This window comes from Dasypus novemcinctus, chromosome 14 (genome assembly GCF_030445035.2).
Source record: "Dasypus novemcinctus isolate mDasNov1 chromosome 14, mDasNov1.1.hap2, whole genome shotgun sequence".
Lineage (NCBI taxonomy): Eukaryota > Metazoa > Chordata > Mammalia > Cingulata > Dasypodidae > Dasypus > Dasypus novemcinctus.
Genome location: NC_080686.1, coordinates 54,474,814 through 54,486,855, shown reverse-complemented (window position 1 = coordinate 54,486,855; position 12,042 = coordinate 54,474,814). Strand labels below are relative to the sequence as shown.

The 12,042-nt window shown below is 38.4% G+C and overlaps 1 protein-coding gene across 8 annotated transcripts in view; it reads left to right on the top strand.

Moving 5' to 3' along the window:
* The window catches only part of RUNX1T1 (RUNX1 partner transcriptional co-repressor 1), a 146,187-nt gene that overhangs the window by 84,055 nt on the left and 50,090 nt on the right, over positions 1-12,042 (top strand). For 7 of the 8 annotated variants that reach the window (XM_071207904.1, XM_071207903.1, XM_071207901.1 and 4 more), the window contains 2 exons: positions 8,184-8,321; positions 10,325-10,566. In XM_071207904.1, coding sequence (XP_071064005.1) covers positions 8,207-8,321; positions 10,325-10,566 — 357 coding nt within the window. In that variant the 5' untranslated portion in view covers positions 8,184-8,206. Of the gene's footprint in view, positions 1-6,493; positions 6,561-8,183; positions 8,322-10,324; positions 10,567-12,042 lie in introns of those variants that run through there. The other variant, XM_071207902.1, reaches the window with a different exon arrangement.

Genomic DNA, 12,042 nt, shown 5'->3' with positions numbered 1-12,042 from the left:
GACTGCTTCTGAGTGCAGTTTTCTACCTCTGGAATGGGACTGCTTTTCTTTTCTCCATTCTGCATGTAAAAGTCTTGGGGACTGAGACTGCCCATCTCGGAGAAGGTGCCTGTGCCTGGCCCAGTTGTTGGCGTCTAGGGCATGGGGTTGTGAAAGAACACCGGGGCTCCTAAGGCAGTTGTCAGAGGAGAGGGTGTGGAAGTTCCCAGTATGGGGTGGGAAGTTTTCAAAGCAGACAGTAGATACCCGCTACAAGTATATGGAAGATGGAACAGGAGGCGAGGAAGTGGAGAAAGTGAGTATGCAGAGAAATTGAGAGCAGATTACTTTTTCAAGAACCTGGACTATGAAAGAAAATCTGTATGAGTACTTTGGTCATAACTGACCAGGGACAATTGGACATTGGTAGAGTTATTTTATAACCAAATCATTGAGGGAGGTATAGTAATCATAATGGAAAATGATTTGAAAATAAGAGATGTATGTCAGTTTTAACATTTACAGGAGAAAATTGCTATGCAGACATATCCTGGTAGAGGTAGAAATTTATGTGAGCAAAGAAAAGGCTGGTTATAATCACCAATTATACAATTTTATTGTCCGTTTATTGTCAGATATATGCTGTCTGGGCAGTCTCTTTGTGTTGTGGTGGTCATAATCCATATCTCTAGGAAAGAAACAGATCTTTGAGGTCATGTAACCCAACATGCTTAATAAGAAAAGTAGAATCCGAAAAAGTGAATTGAATTGCTGAAATGGAATAGCCTGTCCTTAAAACGGCTGGGGGGAGCAGATGTGGCTCAAGCAGTTAAGCACCTACCTCCCACATGAGAGGTCCTGTGTTCACTTCCGGTGCCCCCTTGAAAAAATAAAGAAAAAAAACAATTCAGGGAAGCCAATGTGGCTCAGTGTTTAGTGCCGGCTTCCCCAGAATCTCAGAAAACAGGGAAGTGGATTTGGCTCATTGATCGAGCATCCGCCTACCACATGGGAGGCCCAGGGTTCAAACCCAGGGCCTCCTGACCCATGTGGTGAGCTGGCCCGCACGCAAGGAGTGCGTGCCATGCAGGGGTGTCCTCCATGTAGGTGAGCTCTGCGTGCAAGGAGTATGCCCCACAAGGAGTGGCCCAGCATGAAAAAAAGCGCAGCCTGCCCAGGAGTGGCGCCACACACACCGGGAGCTGATGCAGCAAGATGACACAACAAAGAGACACAGTTTCCCAGTGCTGCCTGATAATGCAAGCGGATGCAGAAGAACACACAGCGAATGGACACAGAGAGCAGACAACTGGGGGGTGGGCAAGGGAAGAGAAAAAAAAATCTTAAAAAAAACAACAAAAACAAAATAACAGCTGAGGTGGGAGAGGGGAGAGAATGAGCTTTAGGTGGGAGGCGTTTGGGCCCTATTGCATTTTTACTTAGCATATTGCACGGAGGTTGGACTTAAACAAAAACCTACCCTTAAGATCCAAAGAGAATACTGATCAAAATAATCACAGAAGAGATTCATGGTATGAAAAGTATTCTCCAATAGTGTTCTCTAGCCCAAGTAGAAGCAAAGGAAATTATTCTAGTGCCAGAAGGCTTAATAAAAGTTTCGTGATTTCTTTCTCCTTAGCGTTCACTTAAAATCTAGCTTCATACCACAAATAGCATTTTTGGTATCTTGTCCCTCCCTTAGGCGAGATGAGGGTGTCTAGCCTCAACGAATGCCATTTAAATGCTAACCCATCTAGATAATTTTGTATAGTTCTTTCACAACTAACATAGGAACTCTGCAAGACTTCACCCATGATAGGATGAAAACATAATAACCCCAACTATACAATTAATTAAATTGGAGAAGTATGTTTTGAGCTCATACTCTGTGCCAGACATGGTTGTAGACCTTTTTGTACAGAATTCCTGTGAATTTTCAACACTCCTAAGTGTTAGGTCAATAATATTTGAGTTATCAAGTTGCAAAAACTGAAGCTTAAAGAAATTTTTTGCTCAAGGTCATTTAACTTAAAAATTATGGAACTGTGATTCAAAGTCTGACCTGTCCAACTCTTTCTGGTTAACACTCAGCCTCCCAGCAGGAGTGAGGTGCAACTTTTTTTTCCTATGGTCTTGCTGGGATGGGAGAGAAATAAAATATATTCAGTAAAATTTATTATCAGAAGTGTTAGAGAAATATTTAAGGAAAAAAGCATGGTGTCTGCTGGGGATAATGAAAAAAGCTTCTGTAGAAGAAGGAAGATTTGAACTTTGTCTTGTAGGCCAAATCAGAATTTGGATTGGGAGTGCATTTTTAGGCAGAGAGAAAGGTCTCAAAGCATGAAAGAGCTTAGTGTGTTCTGCATGTGGTGACCAGATTTGTTGTCGCCAGATCCGAAAGTAAGGGAAGAGTGGATAAGAGGACCAGTCTTAAAACTAGTGAGGGAAAGACCCAGTGATAAAGGACTTTGCATTAGAATCAGTTATGATGCTTTCAGCTTGAAGCAACAGAAAACCCAGGTTAGTGCTTTAAGCCAAATGGGAAATTTACTATCTCACTTAAAAGAAGTCTTAAGGAGGGTATGCCCTGGGTCAGATAACTCAGTAGTTCAAAACATCATCAAAGATCCAGATTCTTGGAATATAAGCCTCTTCACTGAGCTTGTCAGCTTTGTTAGCAAGTCTGTCTTATGATCACAAGGTGGTATCATCAGACACCTTCCAAGCATCTCACTGTAGTCAAGGAATCCCGTAGACGTAGAACGGGGCCTGTCAGAAGAAGTGGTGCTCTTTCTTCCTACAGTCTTTGTTTAGAGATTGAGGAAGTTTTTCCCAGAAACTCTTCCGTAGTCCTCCATGTCCCACAGTCCAGAACTGGGACACAAAATTCACCTCTGAAACCTGCTATTGATAAGGAGAAAGTAAGTGATACCCCAGTTAATGTAAAACAGTGAGGATCTACTTCCAAGAAGTGTGGGCAAGGAGTTTGTACCTGAATAAAATCAGGGTTCTTCCAGCAAGAAAGAAGGGGAGAAGTACTTTAGAGTAGGAACTCAATTTTGTCTGTTGAGTTTAGATTTTATTCTGTGGACAATTGGATGCTCCCAAAGGTTTTAAATCAGGATAGATACAGTCAAGTTTGTGTTTTAGAAATAAAAATGTTTTCATTACACATCTATGATAAGACACATGTCATAAGAGGGGGTCATTCTTGCACTTGCCCCAAGGCACTTGCCCCAAGCCACATACTAGGTTGGTCACAGATACAAACTAAATTTCAGGTCTCCAATATCTTCCCATTACTTACATTCCTTGCTACATAAATGTCATATATATGTATTTATTTATATGCTGTTGATGATCTATTTGTATTTTGCTCTGCAATTAGGATTGATATCTGTGGACAGGCTGTGATACAGGGAGTAGATTTGTGAAAGCTAGGAATGTAATTCACCTTAAGAACCATGATTTTACGTATTTATTAAGTGCCTTCTTAAGGAAGAATTAAAGTGGTTTTTGCCATCAAATTGCTTATCATTTTGTTGGTTGAGGTGTATAATACTTATACACAGCCATCATATGGTGATAAATGCTGAAAAAAAGGCGGGGATAATATGAAATATTAGAAGTACGGGGCAGCAGAGCCAGTGTAGGTCAGTGGTTGAGAGCTGGCTTTGCATATTCAAGGTCCCAGGTTCAATTCCTGGTACCTACTTAAAAAAAAGTATAGGGCAATTGGGGAAAGCTGTAAGAGGATAGGTAATCTATACTGGGCAGTGAAGAATGCGGGGTCGCATGGACCATTCCAGATGAAGGAAACAAGAACATAAAAAAGAAAGAAAAGCCAGGAATACCGCCCTATATGGGAGATAAGAGTGTAGACTGGAGGCAAAGGTATTGGAAATAAAACTGAGGTTGGCTCATGGAGAGGAAAGCACAGGAAAGTGGAACTCTCACTTATTGGTGCCTAATAGCAGTAGCCCTTGTGTTAGGGCTTTAAAACATGATCTCTTTTAATCTCCTGCCACATTTAGAGAATCATCTCCCCATTTTTCTTATAAAGGACTGAGGCTCAGGATAACTAACCCGCCTGAGGATTCGTTGCTGATGGTTGAGAGTCAGCATTTGAAACCAAGTCTGGCTTAAATCGGAAGCTCTCCTGTAATGCCAAGTATCCCTTCACCTTATCATTCCATCTTGCTGAAATTATTAGCATTTGACTTTGATTTTACAGGCATTGTCAAAGGGTTTTGATCAGGAATGGACACTGCAGAACTGCTCATCAGGGAAATGAGATGCAGCATTGCGGAGCTGGGTGGGAGGTGGAGCAGCCGAGGCGCTCTTCTAGCTTGTGGACAGCCTCCTGTTGGAACATCTCACACTTTGATGAGGCACTGGAGACTTCATTGGCTTTATTGTCAAGCTGTATGTGCCATCTTTTTGCCAGTGAAATTAAAACCTAATTGACAAGACAAATTCTGATAGAAAAAAATGTGCCACTTACTGATACTGAACCCTCACTCTTTTTTACGTTAATTATCTCTAGAATGGTATGTAAATAAGGGAAATGTACAATGCCTATAAATTCTTCATACCTTAAAGACACATCTGGAACTATTGGAACTAACTAAAAGTCAAATGCCATAGTTGAACAGGCCATACGTTTTTTGTTTGTTTGTTTTTTGTTTTTTAAACTTAAAAAGGAAATGAAAAACATACTGCTTCTAGAGGACTCTGACATTGATTTGGGTATTGAAATAGTATCAGTAATGTATTTTTATATGCCGCATTTTTTTTCCATGTGAGTTGAAATGTTAACGCATACGGAAGATGATCCTGGTAGACATGAAGGTAGAAGTAAAGCCAGTCCTTTTTGATTATACCTACTTTCCCACCTGGCCTGATAGAGCTTGCTTGGCTTTCTTCTCCTCCCTACGGGCCCCCCCCCCCTTTTTTTTTAAATCATTTTGTGTTAGTCTTTTGGTAAATATTAGCATTCCCCTGTAGCAACTAAAAATAGAAATTATGTACAAGAGCAGTGTAATTTTCATGAATGTAAAAAATTACAGTTGAAATGTTATAACTTAATATAGGTTTTACCATATCCTTTAATTTGAAATGGAGTGAAATGCTTCTGTGGTTAAATCATAGCTCTTTGGCTGTTTACTATAAAAGTTTCAAGAACATATATTTTAAAATGTGTTTTTTTTTTAAATAATTCAAAACAAATGCAACAGAGCTCGGCATACTTGAAACATATTTTCTGAATTTATCTTAAATCTCTGAGCTCCAGAGGGCTTTTGTATGTGTATGGATTAGGCCTGGCCCGTTATTTCACTATCTCCCTCCTGAATTGATTGTACTGAACAGTGCAGAATGAGTTACATATGGTCCTACTTTGTCTTAAGTTTGTAAGACCTCTGGGTTGATACTCCATTTCATCAGAGTGAAGCTAACCATCTCAGAAATTTGGCTAATGTCAATATCCTAAAGATGTATATACCTACACATATTACAATTATATTGTATATGTATTTCTGTTAGAAATGGTGGTTTTTTGCTAGGTATTGGCTCAATAGTTATTTCTAATTTTATGATCATTTCAAGAATTCAAAAAATCATTCCTCTACATTTATGATTATTATTGTTTAACATTTTAATTACCCCCTCCCGCCAGATGGCTCCCTTGTCTGTCTGCTCACTGTGTCTGCTCATTGTGTTGGTTCGTTGTCTGCTTGTCTTCTTTAGGAGGAACCAGGAACAAAACCTGGGATCTCTCAGGGGGGAGGCGGGTGCCCAACTGCTTGAGCCACATCTGCTCCTGATACTATTCTTTAATGTTAAGTTCTTCCAGGTAAGAATCATGCTACAAATGTGGACCAAGACAAGTATGCAAAACTTTTTCAAATCAAAGTTAATGAATATATCACACCTTTCAAAAATTGAGGCAGAAGATAGAAATAAAAAGATATATATGAACAGGTTTGAAGGGGGAATGCATTGTCAACTTGATAGTTCAGTCCCTGTTTTCTTAGTGTGAGCTGTTTAAAAAGGAATAAAGAAAAATGGGGTTAAGATGTGTTTTATAGCTTTGGTTTAGCTAATAACTCTATAAAGGTAAATTAGGTAGGAGGCTGTGCAAGCCCATTATTTGTAAGGTTCAACTTATTCTGCTGGGGAAACAAGAGGGAAACTGTCTCCCCCTTCAGTCTCTTTTGTCCCTGTTTTGTTCTTTGCCCTTCTATTGCTTTATTTATTTACTCTTTCTTTACCACCCTCCCCCTTCCCCCCTTGCTCTTCCTTTCTCTGTCTTTGTAACCACGTGCTTTAAATCTGTGTATCTGGACTGCCTTCTCTAACAGTTGAATGTGAGTGTTAGCAGAATGAAAACCAGATGGACCAGCAGTTCCCACTGTTATCTCCCAGCCGACTCTGGCAAGCCTCCCTTTATCCCTCCTTCCTTGGCATGACAGAAATATTTGCCTTTATTTAGGGAGACTTGTATTTGCTGCTGTACCTCTTCCCTCAGCGGCAACATAAGCGGAAAGCTATTTATTCCCTTGTTGCTGAGGTTGGTTGAGGTGAGTAGAATGTACAATGAATTTAACTGTTGAAGAAACTGTTTTAAGCCTGCCTAGCTTCTCTTGATCTAGATAAATGACGTATGATATTAGTTGTTAAATGTTCTGGTATAATAATACGAAGACATTTTTAAAGAATAAAGATAGAAGACTCTTTATGTGTCTTTACCATCATTTCACTGATAACACTTTGATTCACCTGTAGGGACATACATTGTTATTCAGCCAGCATTAAAGATTAAGAAATAGAGACATTGATACCCTTAAGTAGACCATCAGGGAAATGCTCTTACTGGAGTGATGATTATTTTCATTCTTCTAACACATCTTTACTAATATAATGTCGACATTATTTCAACTTTCAAATGTTGTGCTTTAGTGCAACCCAAGTCTTATGAAATTGCTTTGAAAAAAGGTGGTAGATTTACAATTGTGATAGTAATTTGGGCTTTTCATTTTCCTTTAATAAATGATTTTGAAATAATTTTAAGAATTTCTTACTATATGGTTATCATAGTATTTTTTAAAAAGGATGTTCTTTATTAATATAAAATTAACTTCTATGTTATTAAAAGTCTTTGTTATTTTACTTTTGAAATATCTATGCCTAAGCATGCAAGAGGCTCCAGAAAACACTGGGGTGTGTGTGTGCATGGACACACACATCATGTTTGTAGAAAGTCAGATCTATAAAACCAGATAAACAAAAGATCTGATTTTTACTGGAGAACTGTTGCTTTGATAAGTAGATTAAGTGGAGGAAAATAAGTTCAAATTTCTAGGGAAAAATATATTTCATAGAAAACAGTGCTGAAATACAAATGTTAGTAAATAATCAGGATATTTCTCCTTACCTGTTTCGTACTTAATGAAAATGTGAGAGAAGGGCCTTTGGTTCTTTTATTTCCAGTTTGGGGCTTTTCCATTCTTATTCTGCCTGAGATTATTAACTGGAGCATTGGTCTCATGTTTTTAAAGTGGTCGGCCCTAAAGCCATGAATTCTAAGTAAAAAATAGCTTAACTTCATTGTGTGACTATGGCGTCTAAGTAGTGGTGATTTTTTAAAACAGGACTGAAGGTATTGAAGTGGGAGATGTGGCCGGGAGATACTACTTGCTTCATCTAATAGGCCAGAAAACATAGCATGAAAGGGGGGACAGCAGGTGTTATGGAAAAATAGGCTCAAAGAGCTGGCTGCTACCACTGTCACACCTGCGTAACAGAGCTTCAGGTTTTTGTTATTTCTGAGCTGTCGTGAGGGAGTTATTACCATCCTACTTCCTCATCTATTTTCCCCTTCTTGTTAATGTTGGCTTTGGTTTCCAGTCAAGTTGTGCTGTTGCCTCTAACAGTATCAAGGTAGCATCTGCCCAAGCCAGAAATAACAATAGAATATAATATAACCCAGTTACAAATGAGGTTCTGCCATCTGTGCTACACCTTCTTAAGTGGGGCTGGGATGATAAAATCCTGATTTAAACTTCAGTAGATAAACATATTTTATTGATAGAAGATGTTGCATTTCTTCTGTTCACTTGCTTTTAAAAAAGATAAATCCCACTTAAAAAAACAACTGAGGTGCTTAAGGAATAAAATAACATGTTCGTGGTGGCATCCTGCAGATCGTACTGAGAAGCACTCCACAATGCCAGACTCACCTGTGGATGTGAAGACGCAATCTAGGCTGACTCCTCCCACCATGCCGCCTCCCCCCACCACTCAAGGAGCTCCAAGAACCAGTTCATTTACGCCCACGACGTGTAAGTAGTTGTTTCTGGATTTTGTGTTTGGGTTTTGAAACTTAAATTATCATTTTCTTTTTTGCCAATGAAAATTAAGGAAAAGCAAGGTTCACTCACTGTATTAGGCAGAAATGAAAAAAAAAAAACCCACCTTCATTTCTTTGCCAGTGAGTAGGTAGATATTGAGCGTAGAAGTATCCTAAGTATAATTTGTATGAACGCCAGTATTTGCATTCCTTTTCATTATGCTTCAAAATCGTAGTCTGCTGCGATTTTAGCAAATGAAGATGACTACTGCATTTGGCCAGTAACTTTGTTACTACTTTAACTTTTAATTCAACTTCATGAGGAGCTCTTTTAGTTTGTTCAGTTTGACTTAGAGCATGGAAACATGCTCTAATTTGCTCCAGGTTGCTTCTGATTTTCTGACACCACTTCTATTTCAATCTTCCAAATAATATTAATATTTAATACCCTTAAGTCAAAAGGTTATTATCGTATGTAGTAGTCTCATACAGAAAACTTTCGGAAATAAGCAGACTCTTACTTGTCATCTTGATTCAAACCTGGCGTTCTGAATCAACGAAGTGTATTGCTTTCTGTGTCATCTAAGGAGAGGACAGAACATTCTGACAGAGTCGGAACTTCTCTTTCTTTCCAGTGTATTCTGGTAGGCACAGAGGGGATAGCTTTGCTTCTTTCAGTCTCAAAATCCTGGTTAAAATTGTCATCAAGGATTTGTGAAACTAATAAATGTTTTTTGTTGTAGATAATACTATTTACAGACCAAGTGGCATGAAATCCATATGAATGAAAAATCACGAGCAAAAATAGACCCATAGGACTGTAAGGCTTGGGCAGAACACACCCCAGGCTGTTCATGCAGTATTGCACAGCCATTTAAAAGACCTCTTCAGACATGTAAGGACCAGGAGACTGTAACAGTAACCCTGTCTGCTTGAGTTTGCTTTGTTGTGACCGATAGCTACAGTGATAGGCATGTCTCTTGTGAGAGGTCCTACCTGGCTCTCGTTTCCTGGCATGTTCCTTTGGTATATTCTATTTGGGGCAAGAGAACCATTTTATCATCTTGAAAGAAACTTTCAAGAATTAAAAAGGTATTTAAAACATCCTTAAACTATTGTTGGAGATAGTTTTCACCAAAATTTTATTAATCATGGGTTTGATGATGGTCAACATTTTGTTTAAATTAAGTGATGTTAACATGATAAAACCAAGATTTTCTTTAAGGAGAAATGTTCAATTTTTTCTAGCCTAGTTCTTATTGGATTATCAGTATCTTGTTCAAATACATTTAGCAGAAATAAGTTTACTGAATTACTACCGATCCATACTATTGGTTGAAAGGAGATGTCTCAATTTCTTGAAATAACTCCTTGATAAATGCAGTATCCATTTTGGCTCCTTCCATAAAATTTGCATTTTCCCTAAAGAAGTGGTTAGGAAAAATGTGGGGGAGAAAATAGCCTTCTAATTGGGTGGTATAAGGTTAAAACTTGAAAGTCCTATTTCTATAAACACAGCTGTCAGTTGTGTGTACAAAACATGATTAAAAATGTTCAGTGATAAATTTAGTCTCCACCAAATGTACACTTTCTCTAGGGGAGCATTTTAGAAAGAAGTAGTCCTGTTACACTGATATAAGCCTGTGACAAAAGGCTGACATCCCAGTGCTGTTTGCTGTGCTTTTGAAACATTTCAGGTGGTTGGCATATGTGCACGTGGGAGGCAGGGCTGTCCCCGTGTGACAGGAGACGCCCGTTGCTATCAGCTTCTGTGCAGAATACCACCAGGCACTGCGATGAGTGGACCCGCGTCATAATACAGGGCCTGACCCTTTGGTAATCCCGCGAAGTCCAGGCGTTTTACAAAACGTCGCAGCATTTTAAAAATTACAAAGTCGAATAGATGTAAAGGGAAGGAAACTTGAGTGTAATGGCCTTGTACATCCCGTCTTTAAGTACATTTTTTTCTCCTTTCTCCTTTTGTGCCCCGGACAGTAACGAATGGCACGAGCCATTCTCCTACAGCCTTGAATGGCGCCCCCTCGCCGCCCAATGGCTTTAGCAATGGGCCTTCCTCCTCTTCCTCTTCTTCTCTGGCTAACCAACAGCTGCCCCCAGCCTGTGGCGCCAGGCAGCTCAGTAAACTGAAGCGGTTCCTCACCACCCTGCAGCAGTTTGGCAATGACATTTCACCGGAGATAGGAGAAAGAGTCCGCACCCTGGTACTAGGACTGGTGGTAAGCAAACTGAAACCAACCCAGTTTTCTGGGGTAAGGGGTTTAGGCAGGGGGATTCACAATTGCAGACCCCTTCTCACAGCTGTTTCATTCTAAGATGTGTCATTGTTTCTACATTGGGAGATTGTGTGCAAGCCTGATAAATTCTATAGCAACCATGTTTTCAGTTCTGGATTAGTAGTGACTCCACCATAGTTTCTTTTGCTCTTTGACTAATAAAGATGTGGTTATACAAATGTAATATTATTTTGGCCATAGATATTTTTATATATTTGCTAGTATATATCTTGGCATGGCTAATGGCTTTCAACAATGACAAATGATAGGTTCTATTATTTTAAAATTGCTTAATCTAACTGGGTGTTCATTTTTACTTACCTGCTTTGGGTGATTTTTATTTTCTGCTTCCAGGAACAAGCATTTACTAACAAGTAACATATTCTTTTTCTTTATTTCCATTTTTCAAGGCTAGTAACATTACCAAAAAAAACTCCAAAAACACAATTCTTATGTAAAATTACTTAAATCATTAGTTTGAGAACCTATATGTTAATTATGGCACATTATACTATATTCTTATATATTATCACATGAAAATTAGAACACATATACATATATCATTTTAGGGGCTAAATCACTTGTACATTTTTTATGATTTTCTGCATATGTTTTCTGTATAGCTGTTTAGGTAGACTATTTTGCCGTAGCAAACTGCATGTTGAAGCTGTGGGCCACATATTGAGTCTTTTCATTGTCACAACTTCTGATTGAACTGAAATTCAGATGCCAGGTGGCAGTTGGAAGTTTTATTGAAACAGATCCTTTTTTTTTTTTTTTTTAAAACACTACATGGACCTATCTGGGAGAAAGCGATACCAGTTGTGTTTTGCAAAAGAAGACCCAGAATTAAAGAGCTGGATGAGAGACTGGTGTAGTAGACATACTTCAAATCACAATATTTCACATTTGATAGAGATTGTGCAATTTGATTTTTAACATTAACTCCCTGTCTTCCCCACTCCCAAAACAAAAAAAATTCACATTTCCTACATGCTATCAGTTTTACTTTGTACACATCCATGGACAGAAGGTGATTTTTTAGAAGGAGGTGGGATAGAAGCATGTTAACCTACTTCAGATACCTTTGTTAGTCACTTATCTTTTCCTTCTTATTAATTCTTGAGTTTTACATAATAGACTTTTTCAACATTTGTTAAATAAATCAGACCAAAGAACCACAAAATAAATCCAAAACTATAATTTTATCAAGGGAATGGTAAATGTTTTAATTAGTGAAAAATGGTTTTGTGAAAACGACCTTAGTTCTTTTGTTATGTTTTCAAAGAGTGATTTATATAATTTAAAATATACCAAGACCTAATAGCTTTACATAGATTTCCCCCCCATACTTTTGAGTGAAATGTTGTTTTTTTTTTTTTTTTTAAGGGATATTTACTTATCTAAAAACGTTACTGA